The sequence below is a fragment of the Opisthocomus hoazin genome, chromosome 8 (genome assembly GCF_030867145.1).
Source record: "Opisthocomus hoazin isolate bOpiHoa1 chromosome 8, bOpiHoa1.hap1, whole genome shotgun sequence".
NCBI classification, from domain to species: Eukaryota; Metazoa; Chordata; class Aves; order Opisthocomiformes; family Opisthocomidae; genus Opisthocomus; species Opisthocomus hoazin.
This window is the reverse complement of record NC_134421.1, coordinates 15023007-15043320: the sequence shown is the minus strand read 5'-3', so window position 1 is coordinate 15043320 and position 20314 is coordinate 15023007. Positions and strand designations below refer to the sequence as shown.

The following is a 20314-nucleotide window of genomic DNA, read 5'->3' as shown; positions in this document are numbered from 1 at the left end:
CGGCGCCATGGTGCCGGCGGCGGCGTCACGTGACGCGGGGCGGCGGCGCGGCGCGGGAGGAGCGGAGCGGCGCGAGCTTTATGGTGCAGGTGCGGCCGTTGGCGGGATGGGGTCCCGCCGCGTGCGGCGCCTCGTGGGTTGGCGGCCATGCCCCGCACGGCGTTGGGGCGGGGGGGGGGGGGCATCGGGGTTGAGACCGGTCACTATTGGCGAGGGAGCGAGCGCAGCGCGGGGTACCCCATCTCCCATTGGCTGATGCCCTTGTGCCTCCCTTCCCCATTGGTTGTTGGGGCACAGAGGTACCGCGGGGGCTTGCGGGTATTATTCCACAGGTGCCGCCCCACCTTCCCGCCTGCTGGCCACATGCTGTCCGCTGTCGGCTGGGGCGAGGCGCCCTGCGTGCCCATTGGCTGGAGGACCCGGAACCCCTTTTTCTATTGGCTGGCGGGGAGCGGGGGCCAACCCAAACACCCCCACCCCAGTCCGGGGCCCTGAGGGGCGGTGGTGCCATCATGGCGGCCAGGCCTGGGCAGGGGGTAGGCGGGGATGGACCAGGCCAGGGGTCTCCTGCGGGGAGGCCTCTGCCTGCTGGAGCCGCCCGCGCGTGGGTGACACCTCCCCGGACCTCTCCCTGACAGGGGTGGCCGTCGCAGCCCGGCCATGGCCCTGGCGGTCTGCGGGGTGCTCCTGGGGCTGGCCTTGTGGGCCGGCGGCCTGCGCGCGGTGAGCGGCACCGCTTTCCTCCGCCACGACTACTGCGTCATCGGGGCCGGCCCCTCGGGCTTGCAGGCGGCCTATTTCCTCCAGCGAGCCGGCCGGGATTATGTCGTCTTTGAGCGGAGCCACGCTCCCGGCAGCTTCTTCGCCCTCTACCCTCGGCACCGCAAGCTCATCAGCATCAACAAGCGGTACACGGGCAAATCCAACGGCGAGTTCAACCTCCGCCATGACTGGAACTCGCTTCTCAGCCACGACCGCCGGCTGCTCTTCCGACGCTACTCCCGCGACTTCTTCCCCAATGCTGACGCGATGGTGCGGTACCTGGAGGACTTCGCTTCCCTGCTGAAGCTGCGGGTGCGGTACAACACGGCCATCGTCCACGTGACGCTGGAGAGGGATGGGCAGGCCTGGAATGGCCACTACTTCATCCTGACTGACCAGGACAGGCAGAACTACAAGTGCAGGTAATGGCGAACCCGGGGCTAGCCGCACCGCTCTCCAGGGACGGCTTCGAAGTCACAAAGTCACAGAATCAATTAGGTTGGAAGAGACCTATGAAGGCCATTTCGTCCAGGCTCCCCGCTCAAAGCGGGGCCAGCGACGTCAGGCTGCTCAGAGCCTTGCCTAGTTGAGGGATGAGTATCTCCAAGGATGGAGGTTTCACAGCCTCTAGGAGACTTGACCACCATCACCAGGGCTTAACCACCACCAAGGAGAAAAACATTTTGCAGGGATCAGCCAGGTGGGCGAGTGGAATAACTGCTCTTGGGAAGGCATTGCCTTCCGCAAGCAATGTTACGCCTCGGTCAGCTGAGGAGCTGGCAGGGCAGACACAAACTGTCTGCAATTGCCATCACTGCAGTTTCTGTGCTTGACATGGAAACTTGAAACCGGTTTTGTTTTATCACTAGATGATTGCTCTCTGTGAAAAAAGTAACTCAGTCGTACTTGTAGCCACTGCTGCCTTTATTGCAAGCTGGAGTGAGTCAGTGCAGCGACACCTCACCTCCGGTAACCCACACGTGCTTAGAAGAACCAATATTTAAAAGTGTGTCGCAGCTAACTGAAGCCCTGGGTTAGTACAGAGCCAGCAGCAGGGAACCAGAGAACAGTGGGGCTGTTCCCATAGAGGGAGCCGACTGTGAGGGACAGCCTTCAGGGTCCCTGAATTCCCCTTGCCCCTTGTCATGCTCACGCCTGTGTATCTCGTACCGCCACTGAGCTACATTCCTAAAAACTGTCTAGAAGTTACTCGTGCGAACATATGGAGTATATTTCTCACCTCTCCTCAGAAGCTCAGTTCTACGACAGCGGGTCGTGCCGGCTGTCACTTGGAGGTGCGCTGGCTGGCAAGCTCAAGGGGACAGAAGGCAATCCCAGACACCCATGCACCACGAGCGAGTTGCTTTCAGGAGCTGTGTGAGCACAGCTGGGACAGCAGACAGCGCCGTAAGCCTCAGCTGCCTGGGGTTTCCGACTAAGTGACCAAAATTGCCCTAAGATTCAAGTAAAAATTCTTACAGAGATATATAAAAAGATTACTGCACTTACTTTTAGTGTTAGCAATTAGTGTTGTTGCAAGCATGTCTTTAGGAGTTACGTTTTTAAGTATAGAAACCATTTTCTATCCCTCTTAAAATGACATTTTTTCTGCTGTATTAAAAGGCAGGACAAATTTTAAATCAAAGTAATTTTTTTATGCGGGATGTAATCATCCCGTGAAACCCTTTGGTGTTACGATATGTGTTGTCAGTGAGTACATACGAACAGCACTTGCGCGCTCACGGAAAAACAGGAGAAGACTTAGGAAACAAGTGGAGCTTATACGTACAGCACCCGCATTCATTTTTGCTATACATAACGATGTTCCTAGTTGTCTTGGTTGGCCCGAGGATAGGGAAGAGAGGAGTGGGTCATTAGCTGAAGCCGGGGAGAGGTTTCTCTCGACACCGTGACCTGTGCAGCTGATCCAGCCTGGCTGGAGGGGACACATCACAGCCATCTTCCACAGCGGGAGGAGGGAGGAGCAATCACATGGTGCGATGGCTCCATACCCGTTAATTCCTGCATTCTCTGTGTTTTTGCAGCTCTCTGTTGGTCGCCACTGGCACGTGGGTCCCCAATGTGGTAAACTTCCCTGGCTCAGAATACGTTGAGGGTTACGAGACTGTGTCCATCAACCCGGACGATTTTGCTGGCCAAACCGTGCTGATCTTGGGCCGAGGGAACTCGGCCTTTGAGACGGCGGAGAACATTCTAGGCGTCACGAATTTCATCCACATGGTGAGCCGGTCCCGCGTGCGCCTCTCGTGGGCCACCCACTATGTCGGGGATCTGAGGTAGGAAACCACTCTTATTTCTCTTTCTAATGCAGCCGGGGTACGAACAAGGAGAAGCCCTTCTCGCCCAGGCGAGGAACTGGGCTGGCACAGGAGGTGCCGTGCTCCTGGGGGTGGCAGAGGAAACGTGGGGGCTCCTCTCTCTAGGTTCTTGGTTTAAAGTGGTCCAGGCTGCAGTTGCTGAGCACAGGTGCTCAATGAGAGCTCTTCAGGGTCTGTGTGAAATAGGAGAATGTCCCCTTTGGAACTGTCATTAAAAGGTCCTCCCAAGCTGTTCCCTAGCTTGTGATCACAGAGGAGAGCTGAGGGGTTGACAGCATCCTGCAAGGGCAGCGAGGCTGTGTTACCTGTGCTGTTCCTGCAAGCCCTCAGGTTCTGGGGATACCCTGTGCACTGAAGGGGGGGAGCGTGGGTTGCCTGATAAACGTGTCCCATTTCCAGCAGCTGAGACTGAACCATGCATCCCTCCCTTCTTTTAGCCCTTCTTACATTCCCCTTTTTTCGTAGAGCAACTAACAACGGCCTGCTGGACACCTACCAGCTGAAATCTCTGGATGGGCTTCTAGAGGGCAACCTGGAAGATCTGGCTATCGTCAAGGACAAGAAGGGGAAGCTGCACATCACGCTCCGGTTCTACCTGGAGAACAGGAACACCAGCGCAGGCATCGACTCCATCACCCTCCCGCAAGACGAACTGGATAATTTTGCCACCCGCGCACCTTACGACCGTGTCATCCGCTGCCTGGGCTGGAAGTTTGACTTCTCTATCTACAACAGGTGAGGGAGAACCAGGATCTCCAGAGAAGAAGGTATTTAGAGCGAGAGACTATGAAGGGCCTGACTAGGGAGGAAGGGGAAGGGCAGGTCCTCTCCTGGTGGCATTGCCCGGACCTCCACCTGCTCTGAGCTGCCTGATTCTGCACAGTCCTTTGTTTACCGTGGAGCTACGGCCATGTCCCAGTGGGACCGTGCTGCTGCCCCCTGATCAACAGGGTACAGGGCTGAGCAGATGGCAGCGTTGGGACTTGGGTGACAGAAAAAACTTGTGCCTATAGAACTTCACATCCTGACCTGCCAGATCACATGGAGAAGGCTAGCAATATTTTGGGTTTTGGTTTGTTGGGTTTTTTTTGAATGAGGATGGTACAGGTACAGATCACTACAGAAGGGTTTTGTCCCTGAGGATCCAACCTTCACTCCACCTTGATTTGTCTCCTAGTATGTCCTGCAGTTCAAAATGATACTGCTAACTGCCCTGTCTTCCAAAATTTCACTGACAGTGGCTTAGGCTGGAATTTGATCTTGTCCAGAGCTACCTTGAGATGAGCATCCTTGTCTTCTGGAAGATCCTCATTGACTTCATGCTCTTGGGAAAGCAGTAAATCCCCCTGGAGGCAGTGGGGGCATGAAGCAGTGTATTGCAGTGGCTGCAATATGATGTGTGCCTTATCAGAAACGCTTCATTTTTCCACCCCTGCCCTTCCTGACAGCCTGCTCTTCTCTTTTGCACATCAGATCCCTTAGACTGATGCCAGGAAAAGGGAATAAAAAGAAGTATCCTCAGATCAAACCTAGTTACGAGTCCAGAGACACTCGGGGGCTTTTTGTTCTCGGCACTGCTAGCCACTCTGTTGACTTCAGGAAATCCGCTGGGGGCTTTATCCATGGATTCCGGTATACAAGTGAGTACTGGGGCGTACAGAAAGGGCAGAGGTGAGAATTGTTCTTCCTTTCGAAGGAACAATTCATGGCTTACTGCTGAAAGGAGATCACCCTTAGTCTTGTGCTGGCAGTAAGAATGACAAAAACACAGCCAAGCTGCAGCTGCATCCCCTGAAGTGGAGGAGAAGTGACTTGGGGTCATATCTGAAGTTTTTGGTTGTCTGTCTTTGTTTTGTCTTGTGTCTCTCTTGCCTGTTGTCTCTTATTTATGTAACACAGTAGATTTCTGCCTGCCAGATGCTCTGCCTCGTGACAGGCTGTGGGTGAGAGGTCTGTGCTGTGGAGTTAGAGCCCAGCGGCTTTGGGCAGTAGAGAGAATTTCCATCTGTATCTGTGTGTGCCCATCCTTATCATTAAAGGACTGCTCAGAAGTAATGCAATATCCCCGAGGACCCCCCGCCCCCTCACCAGCCGCTTAGCATCACATCAGCTTGCAGAGGGCATCTCCACTGCAGTTACCAACGATTGGGGTGGGAGATCCTGAGCACGGATGAGCCGTAAAGCTGATTTATTGTGTCCTGCCAGTATCTGCGTGCGCCGCAGCACGGCGATCGGATTTCTGAGAAGGGTGAGCTTGGATTTTTAAATAAGCTGTCTTTGTTTCTCTCAATGCCTTAGCTCGTGCAGTCCACCGCCTATTGGAAAACCGTCACCATGGTGTCCCCTGGCCATCCACAGCCTACCCTATTACACAGCTGACCAATTCCATCATCAAGCGGGTGAACGAGGCCTCGGGCCTCTACCAGATGTTCAGTGTCCTGGCTGACATCATACTGCTGAGAGAGTGAGTGAGTGAGTAATTATTCCCAGCACTGCGCTCCATCGTTCCATTCCTTTTTCTTTACCGTTGCTTCCCGTGGTGCCACCACACAAACTGCTCCGTTGCTGCCTAGGGATGTTACTGTCACGTAGGCAGGCACCTCAGAACCTGTACCGCTGCCGCGACTGGTGCCGCTATGCCTGATTCTGCCAATTACTTCTCTCTCTTAAGGGGTCCAGACCTTCCCTCTAGGCTTAGAGGTGCACTACCCTTTTGCTGTCCCCAGGAAAAAGGTTTCCTTGAGCAGTGCTCACAGAGAGAGGAATCCCGTAATCTGGGAAAATAATGGAGTCTTCTAACAGTATCTGCAGCCTTCATAAGCTCTGCATCAAGTCCAGCCCAGATCTGTAACGAACGAAAATAATTACTATCTGATGGCTCTTTGGCCTCTTAGCCTCGACCAGCTGAGGGCGTGTTGGATCCCAGCTGGCTTGTCTCTGCTGGAGCAGCCTGACGGTTGTGGTTGCAATTCACAGGAATGCCACAGTGTTCGAGTACCTGGAAGAGTACCCAGTTGGAGTCCTGGCCGAGCTGGAAACGCAGACGGGGAGAAAGGCTCCCAACGGGCTGTTTGTCATCATCATGGAGTACGGGAGGAATTTCTCTGGGGCTGACAAGGATGTCTTCTACTACAACCGAGCCGTGGGAGAGGCACAGCATGCCTGGCAGTCCAACTTTTTGCACCCTGTTATTTACTACTACAAACGCCTCCCCACAGGTAAGCTTTCCTGGATATTACCCGATATGAGCAAAACAGAGAGGCGTGAAGATGCTTCAGAGCCAAAGCAGGGGGGAGCGTACCCGAAGGCACTGCACACCCTTCTCCGCTTCCTTCGTGCCCGTCCTCTGGGGCGCCCACCACCACCGTGTGCGCTGAAGAAAAAGCTGGGAGTTGGCAAGAAGTTTCCGTCGGTCAGGCTGATCTGGGGTGGGGAGTGGGGGGCGGTTGTACCAGAGACCTCACAGGTGAGAACGGGAACAAACGCGTGCTGGGAATTTCCCCGTTCCCAGAAAGAGGAGCATTGCTCTCCTTTGGCTGTCACCCTGCACGTGTTTTGCAGGGTCCCGGCAGATGAGGCTGGGCGGTTCTGTGTTGCTGCCAGAAGCAAGCTGCTCTCTCTGGCCGGCCCAGGCCTGAGAGGTCCCGCAGTGACAGAGGCAGCCAAAGGCAAGGGTCTGAGGATCAGCGTTACACCCAGCGAACAAACACTCAGAACAGATTTCCTTGGGAAGTGAGCGTGTTGAATCTCCATCTCCAGAAACCCATGGTCAGGGTCTGGCCTGTCTTGGGCGGGAGGAAGTGTGATGGGTGGCAGCATTAAAGCTTGGACACAGCTCAGCCCATCTGGCAGTCCCTGCCCCAGGGGAACGGGAGCGAAATGACAGGCAGTACTGCGGGCAGGGACCAGAGCAGCTGTGCAGAGGTGGGGCTGCTGAAGACAGAGCTAGCGGAGGGGAGTGCAGATGGAAGTAAGGTAGGGATTAAAAAGGTCGGGACAAAAGCTGGAACAGCTGTCGTAGCTGCTTTCCACTCCCCAAGCTCTTTTTAGTGCCGTTTTGATTCCGAGAGATTCCGTTACCGTTCTCTTGGCAGAGCGTGAGATGAGACTTCGGCCCCCAGACTGGCCTCTCCCCCGGCCAGACGCCGTCCACCACATTGTGGAGGACTTTCTGACGGACTGGACGGCCCCGAACGCTCACATCCTGCCGCTGAGGCGGTTTTTGGAGAACTGCCTCGGCACCGACCTGCGCAGCTTCTTTGCAGGTAATGTGGGCACGAGGTGGAGGTGGCAGGGGGAGGAGGGGTGCGAGGGACACGTGGCGGGAGCCGTCTCTTCTGCCGATAGCTGAGGTCTCCCTGTGGCGAGCTGGTGGTCTCGCCATCAGTCGCACCCCTTCGGTGCACTCCCCAGACGGTGAAAAGTGCTGGTGCTGTGTGTGTGTTCCCAAACAGCCTCTGCTGTCACTCGCCGCTGGACAGAGAATGCCCCAGGCACACACAGATTTAGGGAGAGGTGCGTGAGGTTTGGTTCAGTCCCTTTCCTGCCTGCAGCTTTCCTTCCTCCTCCGTTATCGGAACGTTCCTTTGTGCCGTTGGGTACCAGATCTCTTTTCATGTGCTGACGATGGGATTGCTTTCCCTTCGGAAACGGCAGTGCTGGGATGAGAGAGCTGGTCTCCCTTCCTGGTCTGAAGACTGGGCTGGGAGCCTCCTTCAGGAACCCCATGCGCTGTGCAGAGGGAAGCAGTCCTGTGGTACGAAGAAGACGCCAGAGAGCTGCAAGCTCAAATCCAGCTCCTTTCCCTCTCAGGGTGCACACTGGAGATGCCGCCCTGCATCTCATGAGCTCTGCAGTACGGAGTCGATTTCTCCGCCGCCATCCAGGGCAGGATGCTGGGTGGGAAACTCCGGTCATCTCCCCTCATCTCTCTGCCTTTTGTTCCAGACAAGTCCCCAGGAGTTTACGGGAGTTGTTCTCTGCCGAGTCTGATTTTTGATCCTTCTCTACCGCCCCCGCAGAGTCCTGCTTCCTGTTCGCCTTCACCCGCCAGAAGCTGCCTCCCTTCTGTCAGCACGGCTACGCCAGGGCGCAAGGCCTCGTCGGGAGCGAGGGGCTCCGGCGCCGCGCCGTAGAAGCCGGCCTGCTGGAGGATCATGCTCCCACCGACTTCCCAGGCGACAGCCCCCCTGACAGCCGCGGAGGCTCTCAGGACCGGCTGCTGACGGATCGCGTGGTACCGGTTGGTCCGCTGCAGCATCTCCTTAACGCCAAGGACGAGCTTTAACACTTCTCGCCGCACGCTGAGACCCGCGGGTGCTGTTGTGACGATACCGTAACAGAGATGGACGGCGGGATCCCGCCCTTCCCATGCTGCGGGCGGTGAGCTGCCAAAGACCCCTTCACATCTTCCTGTGACAGAGAGGACCAACGTCTGAGGGTGACGGAGCCCTGGAACAGGCTGCCCAGGGAGGCTGTGGAGTCTCCTTCTCTGGAGATATTCAAGACCCGCCTGGACAAGGTCCTGTGCAGCCTGCTGTAGGTGACCCTGCTTCGGCAGGGGGGTTGGACTGGGTGACCCACAGAGGTCCCTTCCAACCCCGACCATTCTCTGTGCCCCAAGGGATGACCGAGGGGCTGGAACCTGCTGAGGCCGAGGCTCCCGGTGCTGCCCGGAGGTGGTGTTTGTCCGGCAGACGCGATGCCTGCAGCGACGTCCGGGGGTCAAAGAGGAGACCGTCAGAGGGGACCTGCTTGCGCCCTGCTTGCACCCTGGCGCAGGTGCGCTGCTCCCTGGGCCTGAGGCTTCATCTGAGCGCCGACTCCCGAAGCGCTGCTCCAGGCACAATTCCTGGCATTTTTCCTGCCTTTGAGCTGGGCAGTGGCTGGCTGGAGGGAGGAGGGGTGACATTTTTTTCTCGGTTGCTGTACGGCTCGGATAGTTTGTGATGTCCCTGGAAGGCCGGGGGCGCAGAGGCCGAGTTCGGCCCCGCTGCCCTCGCCTTCTACACCTGCGACGGTCCCCCCTGTCGGCCGCAGAGCACCGGCAGCCTCCGTCGCCGTCCCCTCAAGAACGTGCCGGGCGGACTTTGATGCCGTTACAACCCTTGGCTCCTGTGTCTTCTGTTCCCCCCACCTCCCCGGCACCCCGCGGCCTCGTCGGGCAGGTCCTCGCTCCGTCCCTGCCTCACGCCGTCCCCGTCGCTTCGAGGAACGGGAGGAGGGGGCACGGGCCATACCCCAGTACCTCACACCCCCCGCCTGCGGCCGGCTGTCGCCACCGGCCCCGCACCGCCCTGGGGCGCAGGCTCCGCCCACCGGGGTGCGCCGCCGCCAACCGGAGCGCACGGCTCCCCCCGCGCGGCGGGAAGGGGCTTAAAGGACGGCCACGACGACCAGTCAGAGATCGGAGATTGGGAGGGGCGGCGGCCAATCGGCTGGGAGGGTGGCCGGAAGCCAGCGAGCGGGTGGGCGGGGCGCCAGGCGGAAGTGTGGTTGGGCGCGGGTCACCTCAGGGCCCGGGAAGGTGCGGGGCGGGGGGGCCGCGGCCCTCGGTGGGGGAAGGGAACCGCGCCCTACCGGGCTTGAGGGGGGGGCGGGGGGAACCCCGCTGCTGAGGGAACCGGGACCGGGGGGGGCGGGGATCCCGCGGCTGGGCCCCGCGGGGTGGGAAGGAGCGGGACCTCCCGTCGGGCCGCTCCGGAGCGCTGAGGGAAGCGGGAGGGGCCCTCAGTGGCGGGGCTGGAGCCGCCGTGGGCCTTCGGGCCCCTCCTGGCCTGGGGTCCGCCCTGCGGGGGGCTCTGAGCCCTCTCCCTTCCGCTCTCCCCTCCCCGCAGATGGCCCAGAGGCTGGCGCTCCGGCGGCTGCTGCCCCTCGCCCCCAGGACGTGGGTCCCTCAGGGGCAGGGGGTGCTCCCTGTCCCCCCTGCGCCCCACAGCAGGGCCTTCGGCACCTCGGCGGGCCGCGGGAGCACCTTCAACGTGCAGGACGGCGGCGACTTCCAGGACCGGGTGGTGAACAACCCCAAGCCCGTCGTGGTGGACTTCCACGCGCAGTAAGTGGCCCCCACAGCTCCCTCGCCGCTGTCACGCTTGAGGGCGCGTCCCTGCCGCTTGCCCGATGCGGCGGCACGCCGGGCGCCCCGGGGATGCAAGTGCGCCCGAGGGCTTCCCGAGCTGTGGGGCTGCCAGCCGTGTTGGAAGGTGCTTCTGCCCCTGCGGCGCGATCCATGGAGGTCTCACCCGGCCGGTTGCACCGCCGCGGGTGTAGCTACGCCCTGCAGGAGCGTGGGACAGAAGTGCCGGGGGAAGGCGCTCCCCGGGGCGGTGTAGCTGCACCTCCCAAGCGTTCGGGTGTCGCCCTGGGCCCAGCGTTGCATCGCCCTGCAAAAGACACCTCGAGACTGAAAAAAGCTCCCTTATCTCCCTTTTTTAGCTTTGTGGATTAAAAGTCCTCTTAAAACCAATAAATCGTATTAACGGCCGTGGAAGAACACTGCCCTCGGTATGCCCCTGCACCGTCATGCTCTGGCTTTCCAGTTTTCTTACGCTGCGTGCTCTTGAGGCTGGGTTGTTGATACCGAATGCCTTTATGTGTTAGTAACAGCCATGTGATACCAACAGCAGCATTTGTCATCGATAAAAATGTCGTCGTCTGCTTGCCAGTAAAAATATTCCTAGATGTTATCTGCTGGATTAACGTTACTGATTATCTTTGTTTTCTGAAGTATTTTCATAGTCCCACAGCACTGTCACATGAGCCTGCTGTGGCTGATTCTGGGCAAACAGAATATGAAACAGCCCAAAAACTTCTGCTCTAAATAGACCAAACTGACAAACCCAAATCAACATTAATTGGGATCACGCAGGGAGGGGAGGACAAATAATTGAAAGCCTGAAACTTGATACAGGGGGAGGCTGAGGAGGAACAAAGTTTACCAGAGCTGCAGTTTTAAAAGAAAAGGGCACTTGGAGGTTTAACTCGTGTTTTACTTGAACAGACTAAGTTCATGCCGTCCTAACTGGCGCAGTTAGAGGATGCAGGGGGTGTTTGCTGGGTGCAGGGCTTCACAAGCTCTGTTACTGCTGCACTTGAGTTTGGAACAGGCGGTCTCTCTTTGAACAGATGCAATGCCTCTGCGAGGTTTTTGCAGCTAAAGGGGAATTTCTGTGAACCCTGCAGTGAGTGCAGAGGGGAAGTCTTTGGCCCGGTGACTGGCATAAACCGATTTTAGTGTGGGCTGCGACCCCTGCACCCGGCAGTGACACCCACTCTGGGGCAGCTTTGTGGTTGCGAAGGTCACGGCTTTGCGCGTACCCACCAGCAAGGACGCAGGGTAGGGATGAAGGGCCGAGAAGAGGGGGCAGGAGGACCGCCAGGGCTGGCGGAGCAGACTTGGGTGTGATCAAAATGAGATCAAAAGCGCTGTGAATGCTGAATGGGGACCTCTTCTTCCCCTCGCCGTCCCCCCCACCAGCAGCACCACACACACACAAACAAAACCTTGTTGACAGTGCCTTTGTGAGAGAAACGTTTCTTTTAAGCCGTGGTTCAGGAACGGTGTTTCCAGGCTGGCTCTTGAGTAGAACAACAATGGTGGTAAAGGCACTGTCATACCAGCAGGCCTTCCACAGCCGCTGCTGCGCTTGCCGCCTCTGACACCCCCTCTCCTCTTTCTCCATCAGGTGGTGCGGCCCCTGCAAGATCCTCGGCCCCAGGTTAGAGAAGGTGGTGGCCAAGCAGGAGGGGAAGGTGTTGATGGCCAAAGTGGACATTGATGATCACACAGACCTTGCTATCGAGTATGAGGTAGGAGCCAGAAGAGCACGTGCTTTCCTTTGCTGGCAGTGGGGAGAAGGTCCCTTCCTGGGGAGAGGTGTGCCGGTATGGCAGCGGTGTTGGTGGGGAGGGGAATCATAGAATGGTTTGGGTTGGAAGGGACCTTACAGATCATCTACTTCCAACCTCCCTGCCGTGGGCAGGGACATCTTCGACTAGCCCAGGCTGCTCAGAGCTCCATCCAACCTGGCCTTGAACACTGCCAGGGAGGGGGCAGCCACAGCTTCTCTGGGCAACCTGTGCCAGTGCCTCACCACCCTCATGGTGAAGAGTTTCTTTCTTACATCTAATCTAAATCCACCCTCTCTCAGTTTAAAGCCATTACGCCTTGTCCTGTCCCTACATGCCTCTGTAAGAAGTCCCTCTCCAGCTTTCTTGTAGGCCCCCTTCAGGTACTGGAAGGCTGCTATGAGGTCTGTCCTCTTCCTCACCAGGAAGCCCAGTCCCTACAGGTTCCTGATCCCTCGGGTCACTCATTAGTAGGTGGATTTCGCTTCTTGGCTCTCCTCCAGCTCGTCTGCTTATGTTCAGCCTCCCCACCTCTAATTCTGCAGAAACATGTCCTCTAAGCCTTGCAAGCGTTTGTCGATGTAAAGGCCTGCCTTCCCTTGAGGAGCCTGCAGCCTACACGGCGTTTTACTGTGTGCATGGGCTGCTGGGCTGCGGGGCAGGAACGTGAAGTAACAAGCCCCAGTCCATTCTGCTCTTGACTGGGGTTCTTCGTGCAGCCAGCCTGTCCTCTTCCCTTCCTTGTTTGGCATTTCTTGCTGGGTGATACTGTCCCATCCTTAAGCCACAGCACAAGGGGGCACCATGGGTTTTGTCTGGACAGGTGGAAGCCGGGCTGGAGCACACACATAGGCAACAGGAGCGCGCGTCCCGCTCTTGACAGGTGCAGACCTTGGTGCTTACACTGGTGTTTCACACGCCTGTAGTGCCTGTTCCCTGTGCTGCCTCGCTCCCAGGAAGAAGTGAAGTGACTGGAGAAGGCCATGGCCTTGTTTTATGTGATTTATTTATCTTTTCCCTGTGTCAGTGATTAGGTAGTTTTAAGAAACGCAAAAATCCCTCTTGACGACTGCGCTCGCCCCCGTTGTCTGTCCTTGTAAACAACAGCAGGGTCTGCGGAGCGGGGCATCCTGCTGTTGTGTTTTACAGGGAAGCGCGTGCTTAATTTTTCACTTGCGTATCACGCAGATGGAGCTGCTCCCCCTCCACAGATGAAGTCCTGCTTCCAGGGCAGAGGCTAGCCCAGGAAGCTCCTCCAGTTGCCCAGCAAAGTGTGAACCATCTCCCGAGCCAGCTGTCATTTTGTTGAGCCTGGAGGAGACGCTCTGTGCCATTCCCACACCCTGCTGAGCCGGAAAGAGAAGGAAGTGGAAACAGCTTGTTCCCTCCCACTCTTTCCCGAGGAGACCTTTCTGCCTGCGCCGTGGTGGCGTGTCCAAATGTGGCCTGCAGCTTCCGCAGGCTGAGCATGGGAGCCTCCGGTGCTCTCCTCGGTGGTGGCAGATACGCCCCGGGCCAAGGAAGATGGCTGCTGGCTCCTGAGCAGGGCTGTGTGTCACAGGCCCGAAGGCTGCATAGTTCGAGGGTGCTGGTGAGAAGGAGTTGAAGAGGGTGAGGTTGTTTCAGTGGTGGTTAGAAAGTGCATAAATCTGAACAGATGCAGGCAAGGCTCTGGTAGCAACCACTCTAAGGAGAAAAAGAGAAGAGAATAGAGATTATTAGTTTAACTCGTGTGTTGTTCCAAGCCTTCCAGTAGATGGAATTAGCCAGGATTACAGAAGGATAATCTCAGATGACTGGAAAACGGCAAACAGGAGTGCGTGCATATGAAGAAAGATCTTTCAAAAGAGGCTGAAGGTTCCCGAGTTCGTGGAGGTTTGGTGACGCGCTGCGTGTGCCGTCCCGCTGGGTGGTGAGCGAGCAGCTGCGCAGCCCCCCATGTGCATGGACCTGTCGGCGGGGTCTGCCTGCCTTGCAGCCCTGGTGGCATAGGTGCGGGCAGGGTTGAGGCTGCAGGCGAGGGCCAGCTGCCAGCAATTCACGCTGGGGCCTGTGATACAAACGTGGTGAGGTTTTTATTTTGCAGGGGGGCCTGGGGATTGTCGCTGCGTCCTCCGCTCTCAGAGCGACGCGTGTGTCTGGTCTCGACCGTGATCCCTGTGGCTGAAACCCTATCCCTAGGCAGCGTCTGTGCGTAGGATAGCTGCAAACGGGAAGAGGTAAAGGAGAAATTTTTGCTTTGATCTTCATCGTTTGGGACATCCTTTTCAAGGCAGAAGTATGGTTCATGTGCTGAGCACATGCTGGGTTTTGCTTTGTCTGCTGGCAAGTTGCCGGTTAAGGAGATGTGAGCATGAGGGCTGAGGGGAAGACACCAAGTGGAGATCAAAGAGAGACCAAAGGTAGCATTTGGGGGAGATCAGGATAAACCAAAAGTGGTGTTTGGGATGGATTGGGAGAGATTTATTTTTTTTAAAGCCATTCCACTGGGGATCAGCTGTCTGAAGGCTGAGAACGTTTTTGTTGTGGGGGTATTCAGCGCCGATGCCCCCCCCACGACTCCTCCACCAGCTGCCAGGAAGCCTCCTCCCATCCGTGCTTATTCCCCTGCCGACAGCGCGCAGCCCCCAGCTTGCCGCCCGATTGCACAACGTCCCCTTCAGCAGCCTCCCCAGAGCGGGGGGCAGGGGAGAGACCCCCTGGAAGAGCCGAGGAATGCTGGCGCATTCCTTCGCACGGGCTGCCGTCTGCCCTTGGCTCCCAGCCGTCCCGGCTTCGCACGAAGCAGGGACACGTTTCCTGCGACTAGAAGCGTCCCCAGTGCCCTTCCCCGTCCGGTTATGCCCAGCACAAAAGTTCTTTCTCTGGGGATTCCTGCTTTTATCTAACACCTTTCATCTCTGGTTGTGGCCATTCTTCGCTGCTCCAGCCCGCTCACGACCTCTCGCCCCCAGAGCAGAAAGGGAGAAGGAATACTTTTGTTTGATCCGCCGTCTCTTAAAATTCTTGAGATTCATCTCTTGCTGTGGCCCGTTGCCCGCGCGCGTGGCCACTGGGAAGGGGCAGCTCCTTCTCCGGCCGCTGCGGGTGGGCAGCTCGGGAGAGGTGCCGGGTGCAGGGTCGGTCGCTCATCAGCGGAGCTCAGTCCTGTGTTACACCTCATTCCAAAGCCAGGGCGAAATCCTTTCCCTTGCTCCATCGCATGGCATCCAAGCTCGTGTAGAAGCTCCAGTTTCAGATGGGAGAGCATTCCCTCGGTACGGGTGCTGCCAGGAATAGCCTGGATGGGCGCGTTTGTTTATTTATCTGTGTGGTCAGCGCCGATCAAAAGCAGCCTGACTTTTTCTCTAGAAATGCTCTTTGAGGGAGGAGGAGGGTTTGTTTAGGTTCTGTGCAGATGGGACCCAAAAGAAAGAAGCAAAAAAATAAAAAGGGAAAACAAAGACCCCAACTTTGCATTCTAGAAATTCCCATGACATTTGCTTCTCAAGCAGCACAACAAAGTGCATTTGCTGCCCTTGCTGCATCTAGCAGGAAGGAAGCTGTCAAAAATGTTGTGTTCTCTGGGCAGAGGCAGGTTGCTCAGAGCCCCCAGTTCTCTCCCCGCTCTGCAGCGCCAGCCCCAGCCCTGCTGCCCGTTCTCGAGGTTTGCTGGCCAGCATGAAAAGGGGAAGAGATGGAAGGACCGAGGCCACGTGAAGTTCCTGGGTGCGCTGGTCAGCGGGCAGAGCCCTGGAGCTCCATGTTCGCCACTTCTCTGCTGTGCTTCGAAGCGTCACCCATTCCTCGACGAGGCCACCATGGTGTGACGCTCGCCGTTGCTGGTTGGGCATGGTGGTGCTCTGAGTGGAGCTGGGGCAGCTCTGCTCGTTGTTAACCTGCTTTGCAAACCAGGGGCGGGCTCAGTGGAGCTTTGCCCTTCGCAGGGAGGGAGAGACCAGTTGAGTGCGGTGCTGATACTCACCCCTAAAACCAGAAGGGAGCATGTTAGTGGTGCTATCACCGGGGCCCGAGCCCTCCAGGTCCGCTCCCGCCTGTCACTAGGAGGAGCTGAAGATCGCGCGTCGCAGCAGCCCCGGAGCTGCCATCCCTTCGGGTGAGACTGCCCAAGCCCTGGAGGACAGACAGACTGCAGGGAGCCACGCCGGACAGGCCGGGTGGGAAGGGAAGCACAAAATGTCCCTTTCATCTCGGGCTGCCAATGGGAGCAAAGCCAGCTCTCTGGCGCGTTTCCCGAGGAAGGATCTGCAGGTCCTCACTGGCAGTGGGGCTGGCAGCGCACACGGGAAGGCCCCGCGGGCTGGCGGGGAGGCAGCAGGCGAGATAAGGGCAGCACGTGTTTTGGGGGGGGGAGGCTTTGCAGAGATAAGGGCACCGAAGCTGTGGGGTCAGAAACACGACCAGATCTCTCCCCCGCCACAGCTCTCCGAGCTCTGTTTGCTCCTCCTCTTGATCATGTCCCTGGGGTCTCTTCTGTCACCGGTCAGCTGGCAAGTCCCTGGGGAGCATTGTAATTTCCGCCATGTTCTCTTGGAGAATTCCCAGAAAACTTTGTTCTGGGCTAAAAAAGCAGTGACCAGAGCGGTGCAGCTGCCTGCTGGCTCTGGTCAGAGGGACTTTTCCACTCCTTACCAATCATTAGGGATCCGCAGTGGACAGCCGCTGGTGTGTGGCCAGCTAAACCACTGAAAACCAGAGCAGGAAGGGAAAGGTGGGTTGGAGGGGGTTGTCATTACCATGGTAGGATGGAGCAGGAAATCTGCCTGTGCAATGATGGGTGGGGAACCCTCCTGCGGCTCCAGTCCTGTCTGGAGAAGAAGACGGGTCCAGTCTGATACCACCCTGGCCATAAAATGTCCAAAGGTCGTCATGTCTGAGAGGTGTCCTGCTGAAAGACTGGCTTTGTTTGCTTACGATAGGACAAAAGGGAAGGAGAAGAGGAATTTGTACTGGGGGGGGGGGAAGCTTTGCCTTGTTTTTTTTTATATTAGCTTTGATTTTGTCTTTAAAATTTTTGGTCTTATTTAAACTTGAAAAGCTGCTCAGCCTTGACCTAAGCAGGGCGACTTCAGTCAGTGCAGGGATGAGGCCAGGGAGAGGAGGAGCGCGGAGCTCGGCTGGCCTGTGTTTTGCGTGCGGCCGTGTCACCCTCGAGCGGTGCATGCTCAGCTCCCTCGTAGCCACTTCTTCTTCCGCAGAGCTCCGTTTGGGGCCCGGGTGCAGCTGGGCTCCCCACAGCCTGTGCTCACCCGTGTCTCCCCGTTTCTCTTGCCCCCAGGTGTCAGCAGTGCCAACCGTGCTGGCTATGAAGAACGGAGACGTTGTGGACAAGTTTGTGGGGATAAAGGACGAGGATCAGCTGGAGGCATTCCTCAAGAAACTCATCGGAGCCTGAAGTAAAAGGGTGGCTGTGCCTCTGCCTCTGGTCACGTCCACCTTGTGCATTCCTTCCCCGGGAGAGCAGAGGGGCACGTGAACTGCCTGCCTTGCACAGCCCGGGGTTTTCTGCTAGTTTGGGGTTTTTAGGAGATGGACGGTGTTGTAGCCTTTCCCTCCCGCCCCCCTTCTCTCCAGCAGCAGTAGCTGTAAAGGGCGCTGAGGAGCGGGGCTGCTTATTCTCAAAACGGGGAATGCGGCTGGAATTAGGAGCCGGTGTTTATCAGCGAAGAGCTGACGTGCGGAGCCACCGCCGCTGCTGCTGCCGAGTTACGGGGAGGAATGTTTTTCTCTTTGCCTAGCATCTGATAGCCCAGAGCAGAGGGCAGCTGCTCCCTGCAAGATGTGGCTACATACCTGCCCTGGGTGGGTTTGTTTAGAGTTGAGAATGCCTCTGCCTTGTCTGTGAAACCTGTTGCTTGGTCCCTCTGTCCTCGTGTTGCTGGGACAGGTACAACTCCTCCACAAATCCGTGGGCTCCCGGCATAATTTTATAAGAGAAAATAGAAATATTTTATGGATCTCCTTTTGCAGGTCTGTAATAAAGAGAACTTTATCTGTCACTGCTGTCTACCTGGGGAATAAAAGTTGATTCTCAGAAACGGCAGCGAAGTCCCTTGTCTGTCCGGAGAGGTGAGAGGGGGTATCGGCAGCACCGGTTTCTAACAACGGGCTGGCAGAGCGCAGGTTACGAACTGATCCCTACTAAAAGGTAACGCACTGAAAAACAAACAAGTGGATTGCTTGCAGGGAGATGTCAGTGCTGCTTTTAGGACCCCCTTTGGGTGCTGCTGAATCGGGGGTGCCGGAAGGAGGACTGGCCTCCTGCGCGCAGAGGAACAGCAGCTCGTCGCGCGCAAGGAATCTGAGCTGTGCTCGCCCCCCCTGATGCTTTTCTTACTCCTTTGCTGCCCAAGGAGCCCGAGAGCCTCCCTCTCCTGTGCGTGAATGATTAAATCTGCTCACACAGGTGAGCCTTGCCAAAAGTCAGTCTTCTGACTTCAATTGCCCTGACCTTTAGACGAAGGGAGGCAGCTGTGTGCTCGTATCGCCAGCAGCCTTCAGCCCTTCCCATCTCTTCCTCCTCCTCCCCACATGCACTTGTTTCCAGTCAGCCCTGCTTCTGAGTGCTCCCAGCCTCCCCGTGTGCTTGTAGGCAGAGCACAGCGCCAGGGCTGATGCCTGCTGTAATGCTTAATTCCAGTTGGCTTATCTAAGTTGCATGAGAACATTGTAAGTGCTTAATAACCATGTACAAGCTGCTTTTTTGTTTTTTTCCTCTCCTTCCCAGCTTCTGTTTCCTTCAATCACTCTTAGCTCTGCTTTGGCTCCGCTCCATTTCGCCTCCCTGGCATAGGCTGTTTCAAGCGGCGAGGCAGTTTTTTTCCTGCACCTTTGCAATAACGATTTATGACCTTTGAAGGAGCATGGGAGCGGTGATCCGAGTCCTGCGTGCCCTGCTGCAGCTGCCATGCCGCAGGCATCGCTGCTCCTACCCGTGTCCATCACCCCCAGGCCTGGGCGGCGGCATGAGGTGGGGCTGGACCCCCGAGACGGGTACCTCGCCGGCTGGGCCGGGCTGATCTCGCCCCCTGCGTGCTGCTAGAGGTGATCTCACTTGGATGTAGTTTGGTGAAGAACTGTTGGCAGTTGTGATCAGTAGAAACCGGCATTTTATTTTATTTGGGAGACCACAGAAGCTGTGCTGCTCGTGTCCTGCTCGTGTTCCAGGCTGGGCAGTTTGCCCTGCAGTTTCGGTGTTCCTGCTCTGTAAACACTTCTAGTAAGGACTCTCTCCATTTTCCTGCACGAGCAGGAAAAATAGGGGAACAGCGTCACGTACCCGACAATAGTCAGCTTTCATGCTTCACCATCCTACAGAACAGGAAAAAACACAGTGACTTTGCATTGTGTAATTAAGGGGCAGTATAAATTAGCTATTTTATCACTTCCTTCTAAGGAAAAGTGGAGCTAAGGTGCCATTCAGCTAGTAAAGCGCCAGCACACTTTATGTGAAAGCCACGACTGTTTCTTCGAGATAAATGCTGAAGCCCCACGTACGTGGTGCCCTGTGGAAATCCTTCGGAAACAGCATAATGGGGGGAGAGGAGGAGGAGGGCTTTGGGGGCCGCCTGAGCTTCCCCGAGCGTTTTGCACGGTTTTCACCACAGGACGGGACTCAAAGCGCAAGGAAGTTTTCTGTGGCAGGACCTGAATTCGGCTCCCCGTTCGCCGACTGCTGGGGGAGGCTGCAGGGATTCCCGCGGCTGCTGTTCGTAACGGGGGAGGCGCAAGCGGGAAGCGCTACTGGCAGCGTGTTTGTGTAGTGGTTAAAAGAGGGGCTGCACAGCAATTTTCATGCCACCTGGATGCGGAATGCTGGTCTTTCCCGAGAGGAGAGAGCTGAAGCAATAGGTGTTTCCTCAGAAGTAGCTGCTTTTTCCATGTCAGCTGGGAAAATGTTTCCTCTCTGCTCACTCCAGTAAGGATGCAGTTGGTTTTTCCTTTCGGAGTTAAGCACATGGAATGCTCCTCTGATGCATTAAGCATTTGCTCTCTCCTGCCTAAGCCTGCCTCTATTACAGCAGCTTTCTCAGCTTCTAATGTTCCTGATTGCTATTTTAAGAGGCCGTGGCGGTCAGTGCCTTCCCAAGGGGAGCAAAGCTCAGCTAAACCCGCTGCTCCCTCCCCGGGTATGTTCTGAACCCAGCACCGAGATCGCACCCAAAGGTCAGGCACAGCGCCTCTGTCCTCACAGCCCTGTCCAAGGCGCCCGGTTCCGGGCAGGCGGGAGTTTTCCATTCGTTTCTCTTGGCTTTACGTTTGCATCGAGCCCTGATGCAGCTGCCCCTTTCCCCGAGACATTTGTGCTTGCCTGCCGAACTCCGTGTTAACCTCCGGCTGCTCTGGGCCACGGCGAACGCCTGCAA

General features: G+C 56.9%; 2 protein-coding genes across 2 annotated transcripts; both read left to right on the top strand.

Moving 5' to 3' along the window:
• Positions 1-48: 48 nt before the first annotated feature.
• On the top strand, positions 49-9205 carry FOXRED2 (FAD dependent oxidoreductase domain containing 2). The gene is made up of 9 exons (XM_075428437.1): positions 49-89; positions 639-1184; positions 2808-3059; positions 3567-3836; positions 4575-4741; positions 5400-5565; positions 6078-6319; positions 7196-7366; positions 8123-9205. The coding sequence occupies exons 2-9, from the start codon at positions 661-663 to the stop codon at positions 8386-8388; spliced, it is 2058 nt and encodes a 685-aa protein (XP_075284552.1). The 5' UTR covers positions 49-89; positions 639-660; the 3' UTR covers positions 8389-9205.
• A 351-nt stretch (positions 9206-9556) lies between these two features.
• On the top strand, positions 9557-17986 carry TXN2 (thioredoxin 2). The gene is made up of 4 exons (XM_075429109.1): positions 9557-9627; positions 9938-10155; positions 11786-11909; positions 17227-17986. The coding sequence occupies exons 2-4, from the start codon at positions 9938-9940 to the stop codon at positions 17341-17343; spliced, it is 459 nt and encodes a 152-aa protein (XP_075285224.1). The 5' UTR covers positions 9557-9627; the 3' UTR covers positions 17344-17986.
• The last annotated feature ends 2328 nt before the right edge of the window (positions 17987-20314 follow it).